The 22864-nt window shown below is 39.4% G+C and overlaps 1 protein-coding gene and 1 long non-coding RNA gene across 7 annotated transcripts in view; one reads left to right on the forward strand and one right to left on the reverse strand.

Moving 5' to 3' along the window:
* Positions 1-17628, forward strand: part of LOC309508103 — a 140958-nt gene extending 123330 nt beyond the window's left edge. Inside the window, exon 2 of the long non-coding RNA XR_014209377.1 lies at positions 17206-17628. This is a non-coding gene — a long non-coding RNA (uncharacterized lncRNA). The remainder of the gene's footprint in view (positions 1-17205) is intronic.
* LOC309507345 (cytochrome P450 2K6-like) overlaps positions 1-22864 on the reverse strand; it is a 75133-nt gene that overhangs the window by 36989 nt on the left and 15280 nt on the right. For 2 of the 6 annotated variants that reach the window (XM_082181511.1, XM_082181514.1), the window contains exons 2-4: positions 13075-13174; positions 12652-12814; positions 9028-9177 (exon numbers count right to left, since the gene is read on the reverse strand). In XM_082181511.1, the coding sequence (XP_082037637.1) occupies positions 9028-9177; positions 12652-12814; positions 13075-13174 (413 nt within the window). Of the gene's footprint in view, positions 1-9027; positions 9178-12651; positions 12815-13074; positions 13326-22864 lie in introns of those variants that run through there. The other 4 variants (XM_082181513.1, XM_082181510.1, XM_082181509.1 and 1 more) reach the window with 4 other exon arrangements.

The raw sequence follows: 22864 nt of genomic DNA on the forward strand, positions 1-22864 counted from the left end.
CCACTATCTAGTGGTCTAACCTCTGCTTGGAGACAGCCTTTCCCTTCTGCTGGCCTCCGTAACAGACGAAGAGCTGGTCTGAGGTCCTAAAGCTTTGCATTCTGTACACGTATAACCGCAAGGAGAGGACGGGACAGAGCAAAGCCAGGGCTAGGTCTGCCTCCTCCAAGGGTAGCGCTTGTAGGTTCACTACCTGGTCCCGGAAGGGAGTGGTAGGAACCTAGGGCACATATCCAGGCCAGGGTCTCAGGACAATGTGAAAGTTAGCCGGCCCAAATTCTAGGCACGATTCGTTGACCAAAAATGCTTGGGTCCCCTATCCTCTTGATAAAAGCCAACACAGTCAGGAGCACTGTCATTAGTGACAGGATCTTTAACTCAGCTGACTGCAGCAGTTAGAAGGGAAGTGCGCTGAGCACCAGATACAGGTCCCAAGAGGGTATAGAGGGAGGGCGAGGCAGATTCCTTGCTCCCCTCGGGAACCTGTTGATGAGGTCATGCTTTCCCAATGACTTACCTTCAACCGCATACACTTTGAGGATGGAGGGAGACAGCCTTCACTCCAACCCATCTTGCAGGAAGGAAAGCACAACTCTGATCAGGCATCTTCAGGGGTCTTCCCGGTGGGGAATACGTTCCACTTCAACGTATAGAGGCGCCTCATAGAGGGGGCTCTAGTGTAACTGAAGGTGTCTACCACAACCTGGGGTAGGACACCTAGAACCTCCGCGTCCTATCCAGGGACCAGACATGGAGTTTCCAGAGGTCTGGACACGGGTGCTATACTGCCCTACAAAGGCAAAAGACCTTAACTCACCAGAGTGTGAAACTGAGAAAAATGACTTTAAAGTTTTTTTGTTGTCCAGCCAATTGTATGATAGGTAGGACACTGAAAATTTGCCAAGTAGTTGTCATAATGAATATATTTATCTACATAAAAATTGAGCTCAAACTTGACCTTTGACCCTTATTCGGAAGTTACTGCATTCTGCCTTTGCATTATCTGCAAAACAATAATGGCTCATACAAAGGCAAAGCACTTTAACTTCTAATTTATTGACCATTTTTACTTTTATCACTCTATAAAAACATTTCTATGATAGTCTTAAAATAACATTTAGTGAGTTCTGTTTAGAAGGCTTAATATTACATCAATAGAATATTATAAAATAAAAAATAATGAGAAGGCTACTGTACTGGATTGTTTTAAAACTTTATCGGTGTTCTTAATTTAAGTAAAAAAACACTAAAGAAGAAGTTAAAGTAACCTTTCACAAATATTTCTTACATTTGAAAGATTTGATTTGACACAAACACACACACACACACACACACACACAGAGGCCTCTGTTTTCTGACGTGCTCTCTGCCTGCCGTTGCGGATTGAGGAACGCGCTGATTAGCCGGTTTCATATGTTGTGTGTGCAAAGATAAGCGCCAGTAAATTTAAAGTATATGCTTAACGGCCCAAAAACCAGGACATTTTCATCACTTTATAAAAAAATTTAAAAAACAGCCACGACGGCAAGGACAAGACGTGAAACCATGACATGTCCTGGGAAAACAGGACGTTTGGGTCACCCTAATTTTAACTGTTTAACCGGACGTCTGCCTACTAATAGCCTACCCACAGCGACACTTAAAATGTCAACCTCCGGACAACTTGCACTTTGATAGATTAGGTTATAGCCAGCCGGCACATGATGGATTTAAACAATGGATTGTCTTCTCAGTGGATGTCGTTTTCCATGGATTTTGAGTTTGACCATGTTAAAAAAAGGTAAGCTGCAATCTAAGTTATATCTGCTGGGTTGGTTTGTTTGCGTGGTAATGTTTTCTCCTCCCCTTACTTATCGTGAGGCGTCCCCAACCCACTCGCGTTGTTTTCAATTACATATAGGCATTAACGTTACACCGTAACTTCAGCGCCGCAAAAATTTAACGTTGGTAAAACAAAGGCAGAGTGCCTTAACTCCAACTGTAACTTGATTCCATCATTCTAGAGTGCAGCGGAACAAAGCTAAAAGATCGTAACTGATGTTAAGGGCTTCTGCCTTTGCGTTCCCTCTGCTTTTGGAAGTTATGACAAAAACAACATCTTATTTTTTGCAGAAAAGAACAAAATTGACTATTTTTACTAATTAACTAATTTTGACCAAAATTGAAGTTAAGGTCTTTTGCCTTTGCACGGCAGTATAGGGTGAGCCGTCTTTGAGAAAGTAGGTCATTCCTCAGAGGAATGGGCCAGGGAGGGGCTGTCGCGAGGAGTACTAGTTCTGGGAACCAGGTACACTGTTAGACCTTACCGGGTTTTTTTTGCCAGTTCTTTACTGCAATCTACAGTATGTTACTGTAAAAATGCACTAAAACTCGAGTTAACTACTTTCACTTGCAGAAACCGACTGTCTTAAATTAACCAACTATCATTTAAATGTATTAACTAAAATGTATAATGCATTAATAAAGTGTGCAAAGTATTACTGTGAACTTTTTTCATTTGAAACCACAAAAAAAAGTTGGTAAATAAAGAGATTTCCACTGGACCAGCAACTACACAGTCACCACCTTTTAAATAAAGCAACATGCAGCATATCATCAATGTTTCTAGATCTTCTCCTGGACTGAAGCACAGGCTCTACTCTTCAGCACAATGGTGACCCAAAAAATAAATTTTACAGTAAAATACTGGCAACAGTGTTGCCAGTATAAACCTGTTTTATAACTTACAGTTTATTACTGTTAAAATACATTTTGTGGGTGTGTCTTTTTATCTTACACTGTTAACCCTTTCAACCCCACAGGGAAATCCACACTACAAAGAGTAAAAAGTAACACTGACGCAGTGTTACAGTGAGATAATTAAGTGAATATGTGAGTGATTGTTGAGCATTAAGTGATGAACACCTGCTGTTAGAACAGAAAATAGAGAAACACAATAACTACAACTGACTTCCAGACATTACACATTATTACACTTATTATGAACCAGTATGACTTTATTTCTGTCATACATCTACAGAAGTTGTTATTGAGATGTTTAATTAAAAATGTTTGTTTGAAGTTACCATTATAGAGATCAGTGTTTGCTTTAGTTGGGATGCTGATGCTAAGACATCAGTGTTTCTTTTACTGCTTGAGCTGTGTTTTTGTAAATCCCACTTGTGCACACACACAGTTTATGAATGATTGGGGTTATGTTGATTATGGTGATAAAATCATCATATAGCCTGTTCATTCACTAAGGAAATTATCACTCATTCAGAGTTTAATCCTCAATCAAAAGTGTTACATTAGCACCACTGTGAAACCACAGCAATAAATTACAATGACTTATTTTTTTAACACATCATGAACCAAAAAAAACAAAACAAAGCTATGCTGACTTTTAGAAACACAGAGATATCACAATTTAGCTCATGAATCTCAATAATGGTGGCAATATTTTTTTATTATTCATGCAGCAGTGCATGCTGGGAGTTTTATATTATCCTGTAACCCAGCATGCATTGCGACATGAAACTTTTGATTGTCACCATTGTTGAGATTCATGTGCTGATTGTTGATGTCTGTGTGTGTCTGATGCAAGCAGGAGTTAAACATGTTTTAATACACTATATGATTATGAAATTGTTCAAGAGCCCTGATTACAGAAATGTTGATTTCATGTTGCAGATTCACAGCTAAATATGCTAAATATGAAGTACCCATTAATTCAAAGAATATATAGAGGAAAGATCTGAAAATCAGACATGTCCAGGATGAATGTTAAATCATCACAAAAGCCAAAAACATCTGATCATCTTCCTCTTGACTTTTTCTTGCCATAACAGATGTGCTTTATAAACACTCAGTTAAAGCAGTCAGAGAGAGATGAATGGTTAGAAGTCAAGGGACAAGAGACCAACTAAAGCAAATACTGATCTCCATCATGTTGACAACAAACTTTATTATTAACTCAATCTCTGTTAATTCTTAACAAGAACTTTTGTACATGTATGAAAGAAATAATCATAAACTGGTTTGTAAACTGGTTTCACACTCAGTGTTACTGGAAGTCAGTTGTAGTTCTTGTGTTTCTCTTTTTTCTGTTCTTGATTCTCTGTCCTTCAGTGATTCTGCTTATCAGTGTTCATCAGTTTCTCAATTCACTCACTTCTTTTCATTCAAGTGGACTATATTAGTGAACTAGGGAATAGTGTATGAGGATATAGGGTGTGATTGGGAAAAAAGCCTCTGAGTGTCGACTTTGAGCATTGTTGATTCACAGTATATTCCTGTAGGCTAGTTTTGTTTTCTACGGTATATTACTGTTTTAATGGAAAATGGTATAATATTGTCAGAATTTGGCCTTTTTTTACAGCAAGGGTTAACAGTGTATGGTTGGGCCAATAGGGCACAACTAGCAGGATCTGCTCCCTGACTTTGCACAGGGTCTGTGCAAGAAGGCTCACTGGGGAAATGCATACTTGCGTAGGCCCCGGGGCCATCTGTGCCGAGGGTTCCATCAACAGCTGGCAATCTGACGTGTCAGGGGAGGCAAACAGATCTACCTGTGTGGCCCCGAAGCACCTCCAAATCAGTTGGACCGTCTGGGGATGGAGTCGCCACTCTCCCGGAAGCATAAGTTAATGCGAGAGCTCGTCGGCTGCACGACTGACCACGCCTGCGATGTGAATGGCACGAAGCAACCTCAGGTGCTTCTCTGACTCCAAAGGAGGAGATGGCGGGCGAGTTGCGACATGCAACGGTAGATTAGACCACCCTGTTGGTTGATGTATGCAACGGTCGCAGTGCTGTACATGTGGACCAGTACATGCTTGCCACGAAGCGCCACCTTGAAGCGACTCAATGCAAGACGTACTGCTAGCAACTCAAGGCAGTTGACATGCCAATGCAGCTGGGGCCCTGTCCACAGACCCGAGACTGCATGCCCATTGTACATGGCCCACCCAGCCAGTGGCAGAGGCATCCGTGAAGACCACAGCAAGCCTGGACACCTGAACACCTGCCCATAGAAACGAAGGGTCCAACCACGGGCTGAAAGTTTAGCGACAGTGTGGGGTAATAGGATCCCGGTACGTGCTGCTCTGCCACGCCCATCTTGGGACTCGGCCGTGAAGCCAGTGTTGGTGCGGCCTCATATGAAGCAATTCGAGAGTTCAACACCGACTGGATGCACTCCTCTGTGAGGCGCGATGTCTGGTTAACCGAGTCCAGCTCCATACCGAGATAAGATATCCTCTGTGCATGGGAGATTTGCTCTTGTCCCAGTTGACCTGAAGCCCCAACAGGCTGAGGTGACTGAGCACCATGATGGTGTCCCTGAGTTCTCACAACTGTTCTCACAAGTGGGCGTGTTCTCTGAGTAAAACAATGGCTGCCTCCATGACCTTCATAAAGACGTGAGGCGAGAGGACCAGACCGAAGGGTAGGACTTTGTTCTGATTTGCCGGACCCTCAAAAGCAAAGCAAAGCAGAGCTTGTAAAGGGCCGATTCAAAAACTCGCAGGTCCAAGACTGTTTGTAACCCACCACCTTTCTTGCAACGGTCAGGCTCCAAGAGACCGCACCAGCAGGACCAATGGAGCCACAGACGTACCCGCGGTGGGGCAGCGAGGTGGAGGGCAGGCACCCGACTGCAACACTCACCTGGCTCCACAGTTGGACAGAGGATGCGTGAGAAGGCTTTGCTGCGTTCTCGAGCCGCACACTGCTGTCCGCTGGCGATTGAAGAAGGGGACGAGAGTGGTGAGGCATTGCGTCACGCACTGTCACCCTCGTCTTATGCAAAGAGGGGAACGAGAGTGGCGAGGCATAGCGTCGCACACTGTCATTCTCGCCGTCTTGTGGAGAGGGGAATGAGAGCGGCGAGGCATAGCGTAGCACACTGTCATTCTTGCCCTCCTGGGACCCAGAGAAAGAGGAAGCAGCTCTTTTATCGAGAATTTGGGCACTGCTGGCTGAGCTGCCAAAGGCGGAAATAATTTTGTTCAAAAAAAGATTCTCCACCCGGCCCTCCTCCGGGAAAGAGCAGCTTCATCCCTGTCCAGGTCACCTGTCTCAGAGGTGATTTTTCACTGACAGCTCGGTGGCTGAGACGGGTGGCGTTGTCTTCCTGCGAGGCTCAACGTCACAGTAAAGCTGGCTGTGGCGGAGTCCTTATTTTATTTTATTTTACAGGGGGAATGATGCCCTTGGCGACAAGCAGACTGAGGGGCAGCCCACGAGTGTTCTTATAGCACGACGGAGCAAGCTCTTGATTGCCTAAGCCTGCTTCTGACCTGTGGAGAACTGCTGGGCTCAGTCCTTGAAAGTGTCGCCGAAAACGCCACCTTGTGAGATGAGAGCATCGAGAAAGTGAACTTTGGCGATATCTCGCACCTCTGCAAGGTTCAGCCAGGGGGCGCTTCTGGACCACCAGAGTGGACATCGTCTGGCCGAGAGCCAATGCTGTGACTAAATGGGTGGAATAAACATATGGCAGGACTTTTACTTTCTGACCCGTGGACTATACTCCTCTGGCGCTGAACTCAAGTCTTTACAAGAAAGGCAAGACGAACAACGCGCCAATGTGGTCATGCTCCCATGAGAGAACATGAACCACCCATGAACACAGTCTCAACATGCTTGCAATTAGGGCTGGGCGATATATCGCATGACATTGTTAGGCGCATCTCATCAGTAAAGCCGGTTCCTTGATTAGTAGTAAATCGCCATCACCTGCTTTCAGATGGAGCGGCATTTACTACAAAGAGCCATAGTTAACTGACAAGCTGAGCTATATCGCATTAATATCGTGGTCGTTTCGCACCCCCCTGGTGCCCGTGAGCTGAAAATCCGCACTTGCAACCGCATCAGGAAGTATCGCGTGATATCAGGTCTCGCGATGTAAACAATTGCTTTACGGCCAAAAGAAATCTGCTAAAATGCTAAATAAAATAAAATCTGCCTCACGCTGTTCGAACCCGAATGAAGAAGACATTTTAATGAATGTCCCATCTGCTTTGATGTCGTTGATCTACTAGCCTCTGGTGTCTGAGAATCGCCAACGAGTTTTTACAACAGTGTTGTCAAATATCTATTCTGAAGCTGTGGGGTGAGCTCTAGAGAGAAACCTGCAAGCAAAAAGCGAGAATACAGCGAAGAAATCCCGAAACTACTGAGCCCTGCTTTAAAGTAAAAAAATGTAAGGGTCAAGAGCCCAACTAAAGCAAACACTGATCTCTTTAATGGTGACTTAAATATAAGTATTTTCTATTCAGTGATTCTACTTGTTAACATCAGGTGTCTTCAATAATTGTCAATCATCACTCAATTAACCACTTAATTATCTCCTTAACTTTAACACTCTTGAGCGTGGAGTCAAATAAACTCCCAGGAGAGTTAATTTAACACTGGAGTTTTTGCTGTGCAAAAGAAAGCTTGAATAGTCTTCCTCTGACGAAATTGCAGGAGTAGAACATCAGCGTGCTTGACTCCAAAGCGAAATGCAAAGATGCGTTGTACCTGCTACTCATTATATACCCGCGTTGTGTGATTGAAACAGATGGTGCAAATTATTGCATGCCAATGTGCATTGGCTTGTTTAGTTTCTCTCAAAGTAGATTGGTCTCTCTGCGAAGATCCCATTTCGGTCGGGTCCCTCCTCCAACGTATGTGGGAGTGACCGACTGAAAGGGAACTATATTGCAATAAGAAACTTGGCACACCTAAAAGACAATCTCAATGCAAACCATGGAAAATCTACCACCGGTTTAACAGACAAGTCTTAAGACTAGTCCCAGACTAAAATGCACGTTTGAGTTATTATTATTTTTAAATGAAAGCAACTTGCACTCAAACATCTTAAAATGTATCACTGTCTTTGTTTTTTCTCAAGATGCACAACAGTAATGTTTTTTTATTTTTTTATTTTTTTTTAAGGCATGTTTATATAAGCTACTTTAATGTCCTAACTGAACTAAGGAATAATCCTGGCTTAATCTCTAAACCCTGTCTGTGAAACCAGGCCTTAAGGTTTCTATCCCAAACCCTTTAGCACCACCAACAGTTCAAAGTTGCACTTTGTAATTCTGCTTATTTAAAATCACTGAAGAGCTTAAAGGGATACTTCAGGATTTAGCATTAAGCTTTGTATTAGTAGAAAACCTGTAGTATTTTCGAATTACCGTGCTTTCCACCCTCATATCCCCCTGAGATGAGAGATTTATGCATTTTTTTGTCTGGAAAAAATCCTCTGATGATGCAAAAATCGTCATTTTGCGTCATCGGAGGATTTTCTGGCCAGAGGCTGAAGACTACAGCCAGTAGGAGGTGCTGTCCCGCATGTTTTCAAACCGCCCATAGAGGGTGGGATCTCACTCACAGAATGTACACAGTATCAGCGGAAGCTAATCTAGCAGGCTCTTGTTCTGTGGAGAAAGCTGAGTAGTAGGAGAAAGCTGAGTAGTAGGGGTTACCATTCTCTTTTTCCCGGACATGTCCGGCCGTCGAGATCGTCCAGAATGTCCGGGATTCGGCTTTTGCTTTCTGCGGTCGCCATTCATTGTTTACATGCACACCTTTTGTTTCAATCTAACTGAATTAATTCCGATTGGTGAATCTGAATGTAGTGTTTATATGAACGCTAAACAAGTGATCGGTCGATGTGCGTTTTAACATTGCTAAGAAAATTCCCGCTCTTCCGTGAGAGATAGGAGACCTGTGCGTCTCAGTAATGACGCCACCGGCCTCGCGCCGTTCTCCCGCGCCCCTCAGCCTCGTCCTGCTCGCCACAGTAAACATAATGAATGGCGACTGTAGAACGCAAAAGCCGAATCCCGGACATTTTGGGGCAATCTCGATATCCCGGGCAAACTCGTCATGGAGACTCACTAGTAGCATAGCCTTGTTGTTTTCAACTGCGCTCTTACCGGGAGGCGTACATAAATGGCCTATTTTAAATACACATTCATCTTTCCAGAGGTGAAGTATCCCTTTAATTCAGTCAACTACAGCATTATATTGTCCTTGTAATTACAGCCTTACCTTCAAACTTCTCAATTTCTTTTTTTAAATATTGTGTTTCTTCAATGATATTCTCTTCACTTCTTTTCTTTCCCATCCCAAAATCTCGCAAGTTCGAGAGAGCAAATCGTCTCATTTCTCTCCAGTTTTCACCATTGGAAAACGAAATCCCTAAGGAGAAATAATTGATCCATTATTGGTTTTCCCAAGTGGATTTCTAACTGGAATACCAGCAGAATTGAAATTGTGATTTATTTGTAGCCTACATTTTTAATTATGTGCTTATGTTTTCTCATTTGATCCCAGCTAACAGACTTTTGTTATAAGAACGTTCTCCAAATATTAGTGTTGGTTCTGGGAACGTGAAAAATGTCCAGTTTTCTTGGTGTTAGAGGAACGTGTTTTAAAAGGTATAATGTTCCTCAAACGTTCTTTCAACTTAATTTTGATTTAAAATTCAACATTATAGGAATTTTGATTTCTAACATTCCAAGAACATAAAAATATCCAGTTTCCTTAATGTTACTAGAATGTTATTTAAAGGTTAGTGTGATGTTCCTGAAACATTCTTTCAATCATCTTTCGAAAGAGTAATAAGAACACAAACAACAACTTTATTCAGACACAGCCTTAGATAAACTGAAGATAAAAGACATTAACTCTCTGAAGATCTGATTAAACAACTCCACAAACAGCATTACCAGCTTCACTTATTACTAACAAGACTGACTTTATTTCTGTCACATGTCTCCAGAAGTTCTTATTGAGAATTAACAGAGGTTTAGATGTTGATGTCTTATTGAAAATGTTTCGTTTGAGGTCACCATCATGGAGATCAGTGTTTGCTTTACTTGGGCTCTTGGCCCTTACATTTCTTTAAGTTTGTGCTTTATTAGCAATTGCAGGTGTTTACGGAGAACATTTCTGCATTCATAAAGCAGATTGACATGTCTGTTATAATAACAAACAAATGACTGCTTTTTCTATAATCGATGACTTAATGAATTGAAACACTATTGAAAAATGTGATTTATAACATTATTGTTTCAGTTGCTGAATGTTGATTTCTGTGAGCTTAAATATAAAACACTGAATTTGTTATAGTACTGTTGCTTTGAGTTGCAAACTTGCTTTAAAGGACAAGTTCGGTATTTTACACTTAAAGCCCTGTTTACAGATCGTTTCTGATGAAATAGAACGGTTAAGATAAAAATTTGAACACATGCTGCTGTCCCGAGAATTTTAGGTTTTGTAAACATTGAGTTACTATCTTTTTAACTTTTAAAAAGTTTTGGACAATCTCACACAAATTTCTTCAGTTACAAATGATTTTGATCACATCAATTGAGTTCATTACCTTTTTCTATAATTACTTTTAAGCTCCAAAAGTGAATCAATAGATTCAAACTACATTGAACGCAATCATCCAACTACAATAGTAATAGTCTTTGTTTGTTATTAAAGCAGACAAGTTGATCTGCTTTATCAAAGCAGAAATGTTCTGTGTGTGCCTAAAAGAAAGATTTTCTTTTTTTTTTCAAAACAACTTTTAAGAAATTTATATCAATTAAATCAAAATTCTGGATATCTATATAGAATCACAGTTATGCTGTAATCAACAACATAAATCTAAGTCAGAAATAAGGGTCTTAACCCTTTAAGATACGCAACATGAAAAAAGCAAAGGAAAAATAATTTCTTTGCATTTTTTATTCAATTATGATAACAATAACAACAATAATTGTTTTTTTTTAATTAGACCCTACAGTATTTTAGATACAGTCCTCTACCAAACGGTTGAGACGTCTGTTCATAATAAAAGTGCAATTTCTTGACCAATAAAAAATCTGATGGCTGCTATTGATGGCTCCAAACGTGTGTGTGCGTGTGTGCGTGTGTGCGTGTGCGTGCGTGCGTGCGTGCGTGCGTGCGTGCGTGTGTGTGTGAAACTTCACCCAAGATTTGATTAGTATGGAGCCCCCCTAGTCCCAATTTGTCAATAAAAATATTTATAACTATGTGGCCTCAAGATAGTAACTCGTGGCCTCAAGATAGTAACTCGTGGCCTCAAGATAGTAACTCGTGGCCTCAAGATAGTAACTCGTGGCCTCAAGATAGTAACTCGTGGCCTCAAGATAGTAACTCGTGGCCTCATGATAGTAACTTGTGGCCTCAAGATAGTAACTCATGGCCTCAAGATAGTAACTCGTGGCCTCTTAGTATCTTGAGGCCACGAGTTACTATCTTGAGCCCACGGACTAGGGGGGCTCCGTAAAAAATGCCATTATTTTATATGAAAAAGTTAATAATTGTATTTTATTTAGAATTTATTAGATCAGATAACATTTTAAGCTGTTTTATGGTCATGTTACAATGTGCCCCTCACATGTTACAATGTACCCCACCTATGGGACATGTTGTCACATTTCACTTCCATTCTTTCGGGGTATATCAAGAAAAAAGTATATACTGTATTAATAAAACAAAATCACATAATTGTACTAGACATGTGGGAAATTAATGTGGGAAAAAATAAATACTATAAGTAGAACCATAAGTAGATTTACACAAACTGAGAAAGTCAAAAAGTGTTCCTTTGTGCCCCGCTCTCCCAGAAATGGTGAAAAAATTATATCGATCAAACATTTTTCATCAAATATGTAATTGAATAATATTAAATTATTCATTTTAACAACACTAACCCTTTTGTTCATTGTAAATAGCTAATTTTACCAACATTAGCTAATTTTACCAACATTAGCTAGCTTCTCTACCATAAAATGACAACTCAACCGTTTGGTAGAGCATGTTTTGAAAAAATATTTGACCCTTATAAGGCTTATTTTTGTTTAATTAAGTTACATAATTCTGTTTAACAACTCCTCTGAAACGATAATATGTCAACAAAATAGTATTACCTTTAAAAGTCCCGCCGATATGCGTCATCAAAGGATGAGTAAATTTTCGCTGTGTCACGTGCTGTTTGAAGGAACACTTAAAAAGCATGCTGCTTACAGACACAGTGCCATCTAGTGGATTTTTTTTAGCATTGCACAACTACACCAAACGATAGAGATGGCTCATTCAGGTTGAGTTAAGCTTGATGTATTTTTCAATGAAATATAGTGACTTAAAGTGTGGTCTACCAAATGGTTGAGTAGTACCTTAAAGGGTTTTAATGAGTTTAGTGATCAAGTTCAAATAATGCTTGTCATAACATAACCAACACCATCAGATCACGTTTTGTTCATCTGGCTGTTATAACAACAGCCAAAAAAAAAATAAAGTTAATAATATAAGGGTCAAGAGCCCAACTAAAGCAAACACTGATCGCCATAACGGTGGCTTACAATTTGTGCTTTTCTCCTTCAGTGATTCTGCTTGTTAATTTCAGGTGTCTTCAATAATGGTCAATCATCACTAAATTAATCACTTAATTAGCTCATTAACTTTAAAACTCTTGAGTGTTAATTTAACACTCATATTTTAACACTTTACACTCTTGAGTGTGGACTCATTTAAACTCCCAGGAGTGTTAATTTAACACTGGAGTGTTTGCTGTGTGAATATTTGGAGAACGTTCTTATAACAAAAGTCTGTTAGCTGGGTTACAGTATTGATAAATCAGACGCACTGAATTCTTACCATATCCCTGGTTGAAATCATGGAGTATTGGACTAATATCTCTGTCTCCAAATTCCTCTGAAAGGTTCACTAATGCCTGTTTGACGGCCTTGTATCCTGACAATATTACCACTTTTTTGGGGCCAAAGTGCACTGTGTAAACAGACCCATATTGTTTTGACAGCTGCAAGACAGAAAAGAGGAAGAAAAACATAAAAGTCTATAATTAAATATGTTTAAATTTGCATTAAAATGTACATTTAGGAATTTATCAAAAGGTACTTACAAATTGGGAACGTTGAAAACGCATTACATTTTACTTATTAGTTAAGCTTGATTCCATATTAGTTAATAGTAGTAAGTGTTAATGTAATACTACTCATTAGTCTTGCATTACCTCCTGCACAGTTACTTAAAGTGTTACCGTTTTGCTAAAGAGCTTACTTCCCAGAGGCTCATGTAGGTTTTCTTGAGGTCCAGTTGGAGCAGGTTCCCCAGCAGTGGCAGTGGTTTGGGTCCTGGAGGATCTGCTGGAGAGCTGGAGCTGATGGTGAATAGATAGACAACAGAAAACAACAGCACAGCAGCAAGTAAAGCTCCTGTGATGGACACATGCATGAGAAGCGTTTCCACTAAAGCCATAGTCACAGAGATCTCCACAACAATCTCTCAGATCAATCCTTTGGTTTGTCGTGGGTTGTATGGTCTTGTTCTTAAGTACTTTGCCAGTAGCAGGAGGCGCCAAAAGGTATCACAGGATAACCTTTACTCAAAAACAAGGTCCACCAAGCTTAGTTCCAAAACAAATTAATTTCATCATGCTGTTTCCCAGCTAACAGACGTGTGTTATAAGAACGTTCTCCAAATATTTAGTGTTGGTTCTGGGAACGTGAAAAATTTCCAGTTTTCTTGACCTTGAACGTGTTTTAAAAGGTATAATGTTCCTCAAACGTTCTTTCAACTTAATTTTGATTTAAAATTAACATTATAGGAATTCTGATTTCTAACATTCCAAGAACATAAAAATGTCCAGTTTCCTTAATGTTACTACACAGCAAAATCCCCAGTGTTAAATCAACACTGCTCAGAGCAAATATGGTCCCACTCTACAGAGTGTTAAAATAACACTGAAGCAGAGTTAAAGTTAATGAGATAATTAAGTGATTAATTGAGTGATGATTGAACATTAGTGATGAACACCTGCAGTTAACAAGCAGAATCACAGAAGGAAAGAGAAACACAAGAACTACAACTGACTTTTAGGGCGTTTTTCCACTGGGTTCGTTTGCTGCGGTCCGAACCCGAGTGCGCTCGTTCCCGGCGCCCCCCGCAGCGTTGGTCTGGTTTCACACTCAATTAGTTGTATCGAACCCAGGTGCGTTTGCAGTGATCTTACGTCATCACAAACGCAATCAAACAATGATATCGACAGTGATACGCATGTGTGGGATACTATACTTCCTGAACAAGCGCACACCCGAGTCCGTGTTGCTTGCACATTAACGCGAACCGCACCACGGTTCGGGAGCAACCGAGCTCAGACCACCTCCTCCAGGTAGTCTCGGGTTCGGTACTCTAGTGCGCACCCGGGTCCGATGACAGCGTTCACATTAGCGATTTTTCATGCGAATCGTGCCCCGGTCCGCACTAAACTGCCAGTGTGAAAGCACCCTTAGTCACAGCCTTAGATTGAATCAACTAAAGATAAAAAGAAGACATTAAGGGCGTTTTTCCACTGGGTTCGTTTGCTGCGGTCCGAACCCGAGTGCGCTAGTTCCCGGCGCCCCCCGCAGCGTTGGTCTGGTTTCACACTCAATTAGTTGTATCGAACCCAGGTGCGTTTGCAGTGATCTTACGTCATCGCAAACGCACACGGAAAACGCATGGAGAATACAACTCGACTGAGCATAGCTGTAATTTGTCTGTTTTTTTGGTGCTATTATGCACAACATAGTGAGAGACAACTATGTTTATGTTCATTACATGGTGTAATTCAGCACATATCCAGGGGACGCCGTGTTTGTGCTGCTCGCAGAAGATTTTTCACTGATGCGACAGTGATACGCATGCGCGGGATACTATACTTCCTGAACAAGCACGCACCTGAGTCCGTGTTGCTTGCACATTAACGCGAACCGCGCCACGGTTCGGGAGCAACCGAGCTCAGACCACCTCCTCCAGGTAGTCTCGGGTTCGGTACTCTAGTGTGCACCCGGGTCCGATGACAGCGTTCACATTAGCGATTTTTCATGCGAACCGTGCCCCGGTCCGCACTAAACTGCCAGTGTGAAAGCGCCCTAAATCTGTGAAGATCTCAGCAGAGGATGATTAAACAACTCCACAAACAGCATTACCAGCTTCACTTATTACTAACCAGACTGACTTTATTTCTGTCATATGAACAGAGGTTTAGATGTTGATGTTTTAAAATGTTTGGCCACCATTGTGGTGATCGGTGTTTCCTTTAGTTGGGCAGTTTGAATCTTGACATTTTAAGTACAATTTTGGTCTTTGTAACAATATTTACCAAAGCACATCATTTGTTACAAAGAATGCCAAAAACAGAGGTGTTCAGGTGGTTTAGATTTCATTATTATAAAGTAGAGTGATTCACTAATCTTTTCCCTGATCATATTTTGTCGTTTGTTATTAAAAAATAGTTTACACCTTTCTTGATACTGAGCAGACATTTTTATATACACTGCTGAATTTTTTGGAAAATCATTATTTTCTTTTCTTTTCTTAGGAACAAACAGAAATCAAGAAGCAGCATATGAATCTCAACAATGGTGACATGCTTCATGCTGCAATGCATGCTGGGAGCCAAGCGTTTTATACTATGGTGCCTCCCAGAATGCATTGCGGCATACAAAGCATGTCACCATTGTTGAGATTCATATGTGGATTCTTGATGGCTGTGTGTTTGTCCAAATATTACTTCCCCAATAATAAATAAAAAATCAGCTTGATGTCTGATCTGAAGAAAGAAGTCAATGTTTTTAAAAAATATATATTACTAACAAATAACCACTTTCAGTCAATGATAAAAGTTGTAAACTTTATGATGTTGAAAAATATAGGCCTATCACCTCACTGTCTTTGGTTCTGGCTTTCCTTGCAACAAATTATATGTTTAAGTAAACACTGTTACAAAGACCATAAACTCCCATAAGAAGTCAAGAGTCAAATTGCACAACTAAAGGCAACACTGCTCACAATAATGGTGATTTTTTAATGGTGATTTTAAAACATCAACATCTAAACCTCTGTTAATTCTCAATAAGAACTGAGATAATTAAGTGATTAATTGAGTGATGATTGAACATTAGTGATGAACACCTGCAGTTAACAAGCAGAATCACTGAAGGAAAGAGAAACACAAGAACTACAACTGACTTTTAGTCACAGCCTTAGATTAAATCAACTAAAGATAAAAAGAAGACATTAAATCTGTGAAGATCTCAGCAGAGGATGATTAAACAACTCCACAAACAGCATTACCAGCTTCACTTATTACTAACCAGACTGACTTTATTTCTGTCATATGTCTACAGAAGATCTCAGGGCGTTTTTCCACTGGGTTCGTTTGCTGCGGTCCGAACCCGAGTGCGCTAGTTCCCGGCGCCCCCCGCAGCGTTGGTCTGGTTTCACACTCAATTAGTTGTATCGAACCCAGGTGCGTTTGCAGTGATCTTACGTCATCGCAAACGCACACGGAAAACGCATGGAGAATACAACTCGACTGAGCATAGCTGTAATTTGTCTGTTTTTTTGGTGCTATTATGCACAACATAGTGAGAGACAACTACGTTTATGTTCATTACATGGTGTAATTCAGCACATATCCAGGGGACGCCGTGTTTCTGCTGCTCGCAGAAGATTTTTCACTGATGCAACAGTGATACGCATGCGCGGGATACTATACTTCCTGAACAAGCACGCACTCGAGTCCGTGTTGCTTGCACATTAACGCGAACCGCGCCACGGTTCGGGAGCAACCGAGCTCAGACCACCTCCTCCAGGTAGTCTCGGGTTCGGTACTCTAGTGCGCACCCGGGTCCCATGACAGCGTTCACATTAGCGATTTTTCATGCGAACCGTGCCCCGGTCCGCACTAAACTGCCAGTGTGAAAGCGCCCTTATTGAGAATTATCAGAGATTTAGTTGATGTCTTGTTGAAATTGTTTCGTTTGAGGTCACCATCATGGAGATCAGTGTTTGCTTTAGTTGGGCTCTTGACTCTTGACTTTCATAAGGTCTTTTCTTTGTCAGCAATTGCAGGTGTTCATGGAGAACATTTCTGCATTGATAAAGCAGGTCAGCTTGTCTGCTTTAATAACAATAACTATTTTTAAAGAGTTTTTAAAAACCAAGTATATTATTTGATAAACAACACTGCTAGATATGCTGTAGAATCAAATGACTTCTGTTATGAATAGAACAATACTAAAACCACAATCAATATATAACCCAAAACATTAGACACTGAATAAGATCAGGGATTCAGGCAATTTCATGACGATATCGTCATCATCAATAAACAGCTGCAAAAAGTTTCATTGAGAATTAACAGAGGTTTAACTCTAATGTGTTTCATTTAAAGTCACCATAACAGTGATTAGTGTTTCCATTAGTTGGGTTTTTAGCTCTTATTACATCTTTTGGTTTTTAGGCTTCTGTGACAGTGTGTTTGTCAAATTAAGTGAAGCTGGTAATGCTGTTTATTGAGTTAGTTCAATCAACCCTGACTTAAGCGTGTGCACCATGACTGTGAAAAGCCATGATATATGGAGTTCCAAAATTACGATTCACCACGGCAACAGAACTCAACAAAAAGACGTCTGCATACTTCCAAGTTTATATGCAAGTATGACTCTTAATCACTGTTATATTATCAGGTGAAAACTGGCAGAACGGTAAGTTATTGAACTAATACTCATTTTCATGGTATCCCACAGGCTAAATAAATAAAATAAGACACTGGTAGGAACTAAAATTACTGTTGCCAGTAATATACTATTAATTGTACAGTTCTTTACTGTAATCTACATATGTTACTGTAAAAATGCAAAAATGCTCACATAAAAAGATTTCCACTGGACCAGCAACTACACAGTCAGCACCTGTTAAATAAAACAACATGCAGAATATCATCAATGTTTGCAGATCTTCTGCTGGACTGAAGCACAGGCTCTACTCTTCAGCACAATGGTGACCCACAAAACAAAATTTTACAGTAAACTACTGGCAACAGTTTATTACTGTTAAAATACATTTTGTGAGTGTGACTTTTTATCTTACACTTTAACCCTTTCAACCCCACAGGAAAATTCACACTACAAAGAGTAAAAGTGACATTGACTTAGTGTTGCAGTGAGATAATTCAGTGAATATGTAAGTGATTGTTGAACATTAGTGATGAACACCTGCTGTTAACAAGCAGAATCGCTGAAGGAAAGAGAAACACTAGAACAGGAAATAGAGAAACACAAGAACTACAACTGACTTCCAGCCATTACACATTTTTACACTTATTATTACCCAGTATGACTTTATTTCTGTCATACATCTACAGAAGTTGTTATTAAGATGTTTAAGTGAAAATGTTTGGTTTGAAGTTACCATTATAGAGATCAGTATTTGCTTTAGTTGGGATGCTGACCCTTGTTATAATAGTTGCATATCAAATTGGTGCTTGAACTGTGTGTTTGAAGGTCACACTTGTGCACACACACGGTTGGTGAATGATTGCGGTTGTATTGATTGTGATGACAAAATCATAATGTAGTCTGTTCATTTCTCTAATTTCATTCAGTTTTTGATTCTGTATCAAAAGTGTTACATTACCACCACTGTGAAACTACAGCAATGATGTACAAGGATGATTTTTTTTCAACACATTATGCACAACCTAAAAAAGAAACAGAGCTACAATGTCTTTTAGAAACACAGAGATATAAAAAATCTGCATATGTGTCTCATCAATGGTGGCAATAATTTATTTTTTATTTTTTATTCATGCAGCAATGCATGCTGGGATTTTACACTCTCCTGGAACCCAACATGCATTGCGACATGAAACTTTTTATTGTCACCATTGTTGAGATTCATATTCTGATTGTTGATGTTTGTGTGTCTCTGAATCTAACAGTTCAAAAACATTTAAAGAACTATATTAATTCAATATTATTCAGAATAACTGATTACAGAAACATTGTATTCATGCTGTATTTCATGTTTTAAATTAACAGACATATGATCAATATGAAATATCCCTGAATGCAAAGCTTTTACACTGGTTTAGTGATGGCAAAATCGAGGCCTCGTGAACCAATGAAACAGTTGAACCAAATGTGCCATATTGTTTCGAGGCTTCGAATCAATCCGACACCCGTCTCAACGGTGACACCTAGTGGTCACTTGCAGGTGTTGATCTGAAACAACCTTGACGAGCCATTTAAAAAATGTGTTGTTTTTTTATTATTATAATGTTCTAATATGTGAAGCTTGTAACCTATAGGCTCCTCACTGTGCATAATGTTATTTTGGTCATGAAAAATGAATATTAATAAAAGAAATCAAGCCACAATGTCTCACTTTTTTAGAGATTTTTATTCAAAAATATTAATTTATCTGCTGTGGAAGGACTTAGCCTACTTCTTTTTTTACAGATAATTTCTCCAGCCTTTGAAAAAATCCTCTCACAAGGGACACTTGTTGCTGGCATACAAAGATATTTTTTTGCAAGGACATACAAATGAGGAAAGATTACTGCTCTCTCTTTCCAGTAAGTTAGTGGATCATGAGTTCTGGGCAAATACGCATCGTTGATGTATTTTTTCACTTCCACTGTGGCATCAGCTGTAGCATTGTGTATCATCTTGGTTTGATGGATGCGAGTATCAAAAAGTTCCCATAAACTGTCCTGTGTTTCTACTGGTGTTGATGGTGATGGTGATGATGATGATGATGATGATGGGTGTGATGTTGACATTTCTGGGTCTGAATAAAAATGAAAACAGCAATTAGTAACAAATCCTAAACTGACGGCATATATGAAGGATATATTATATTACATGATTCAGATTACATAACATAACACAGACTGAAACTGTCACCACCATGTTTATAAGAGCCTCATCCAATTCCCTCTGTCTGACTTTTAAAAGAGAAGATAAAACATACTTTCAGACAAATACATTGGAAAAATACAGCTTCAATTAGTGCACATCTATTAAAAGTATAGCCTACTGGTTCATTATTTGGAAACCTTCCAGTGTTTATAATCAGTGCTTTATATAACTTATAAACTTTATAAACAGTGTCCCAAAAGGTTGTAATTATATTTCAATTATAATTATATTTCAAACAATGCATACCTTGCTTAGATGGCCCAGCAGAGTCAGTAGCAGGCCGAGGTACAGGGGGAATGCCATCCTCTGCACTCTGCAAAATGGCAGGATGAGTGCTCCTCAAATGGCGCATCATGGATGATGTATTGTTGCAGTAGGCTAGCTGCCGATCACAATACACACATCTCACTTTATTTGGGGTTTCTAAATGGAAATGCTCCCACACCACTGATGTACGGCATCTCTTCTGGGGAGCCTCCATTTTATCTATCTATCCAAATCTATCTATCTATATATGAATCGATCTATGTATCTATATATGTATCTATAATCTATGTATCTATATATGTATCGATCTATAATATATGTATTTATATATGTATCTATAATCTATCTATATTATGTATCGATCTATAATATATGTATTTATATATGTATCTGAAATCTATCTATATATGTATCTATTAATCTAGCTGTCTATATATATTTATATCTATGTATCTATTAATGTGTCACTATATGTATACTCTGTCTGTCTCTAGCCTATCAGTCAATGTGTTGTGTAAATTTAAATGTAAGTCTAAATTGCCTATAACTTAACAAATCGCACTATGTCACTATATCACCAAAAATCCGCTATCTCAAAGTCAAACAAAAACCCACGAGGTCAAAATGCGTTTATTTAACTTTTATACAGATGTGCGATTGTGTGGTCTGTTCCCGACCGTTCCAATCAAACGCTGATTCGGCGGACCACACCTGATGAAACACTTAGTGAAACACTTCGAGGCTTCGTTTGGTCATAGTCACGTGACATGGGTGTTTCGAATCACGCTTCGGATCAGTGTTTCGACACATCTGCGCTTCGGGATCTCGCAAAGCTTCGGAACGACTGTTTCGCTTCAGCCATCCTTACACTGGTTAAGGTCAGAGAATCAGACATGTCAAGAATGATTTTGTAATCAACACAACAGTCAGAAACACCTTATCATCTTCTGCTTGATTTTTTTCTTGCCATAACAAATGTGTTTTATACACTCATTGTTAAAGCAGCCAGAGAAAAGCTGATATTATAAAGCCAAGGGTCAAGAGACCAACTAAAGCAAATACTGATCTCCATCATGGTGATAATAACTTTATTATTTCAATAAAACATCAACAACTAAATATCTGTTAATTCTCAACAATAACTTTTGTACAAAATAAATAATGTTAAACTGGTTTGTAAACTGTTTTCATACTCAGTGTTGCTGGAAGTCAGTTGTTCTTGTGTTTCTCTCTTTTTTTTTTCTTGTTTCTCTGACCTTCAGTGATTCTGCTTATCAGCAGAGGTGGGTAATCCAGGGCCCAATGAGTAGAAGACCTTCCATATGTTTATTCCACCCATGAACTCAGTCAGCTGATTTCACTAATTAGTTCTCTCTCCTGTCTGAATTAGCAAATCCAGGTGATTGGAACAAAATACTGAGGAGGCAGTGGCGGTTCTAGACCACAGTAACTGGGGGGGCCAGGCAGGGGCCACTTGTGCTTTTAGGGGGCACACCTTTAACATTCATCTTAACCTATTTTCAGTATTATTTCAAGTCATTTTTCACCATGTCACGCATGACTGCAATCTCTAGAAAAAGCTAATAAATTATATTAGCTAAGCTAATAAAACAATTTCAATTCAAATGAATGTTTCATTATGTTTAATTGTAGTGTGATATAATGATCAATAATAACACATTTTTAGCATCTAAGCACATCTAGGCACTTTTTTACACCTGGGGTGGGCGATATGGCAATAATATCATATCCCGATTTTTTTTTTTTCAGGAAAATCACGATTTTATCACGATTCTTTTTTCATGTTGGTTTTACTATTTTGCAAGTGACTGAGCATTACAGCCAAACTAATTTCCCTATTTTAAAAACAAAGCCTTATAGGTAACAAAATATAAAATAAAAAAGAATGGCAGACATTTAGGCCAAAGGCGAAGTACACATACACAACTTAATATACAAATGAAATAAACTGCTTTATTTTTTCAGCTATAGGTGTATTTAACAGTATGAGAAAGTAATTAAATGAACAAATATGAAAATAAAACACAACAGACTTAAAGTTCTCAGTCAAGAGCAGTGAATGATTTCCTCTGTGTGTTTTGTTGTTTTATTAACATTAAAGGGATAGTTCTCCCGCAAAAAAGTCATATTTACTCTCTTAAGTTGTTTTAAACCCGAATAAGTGTCTTTCTTCTGTTGAAAATAAACATTATTTGAAAGAATGTGAGTAACCACAACAGTTGATGTACCCCTGTAACTTCCATAGTATTTTTTTTTCCTACTATGTATGGAAGTCAATAGGGACCAGCAACTGTTTGGTTTTGGGTGAACTATCTCTTTAAGGACAAGCGGCAGCATGTTTATTATTAGGGCTACTGTCTCTTTAAGAACTGCACGCGACGCGTCTAATATACACGCATATGACAAGCAGATTTTAATAAATTTTCTCTGTTTACTTTCACTTTAGACATAACCAACTTTGTTTATGTAAACAATATCTGTATTTGACAGTATTAGCGCAATATAAGACTCAAAAGATAACTTAGTCCCTCCAGTAACAGGCTTTTAGTGCATGTGCGCGTCGAGTGTACGCACTCAGTAAAGCGCATATTTGAACAGCGCATCAGCAGCGAATGACATGTTTAACCGGCAAGGCTTTAAAGCACATGCAAATAATGAACTTTTGTGAACTGCAGTGTCCCGTTCCTCTGCGTTAACATTTGATGTGAATATACGTCGTGCTGCAGTGTAGCCTATAGATGAAGGCGCCGCAACTGAATAAATGCGCAGTTGTTTGGTGTGATTTTACGATTCCAAATTTAGGGGGGCCAGAG

Source organism: Leuciscus leuciscus (assembly GCF_965113295.1).
Source record: "Leuciscus leuciscus genome assembly, chromosome: 1".
Taxonomy (NCBI): domain Eukaryota; kingdom Metazoa; phylum Chordata; class Actinopteri; order Cypriniformes; family Leuciscidae; genus Leuciscus; species Leuciscus leuciscus.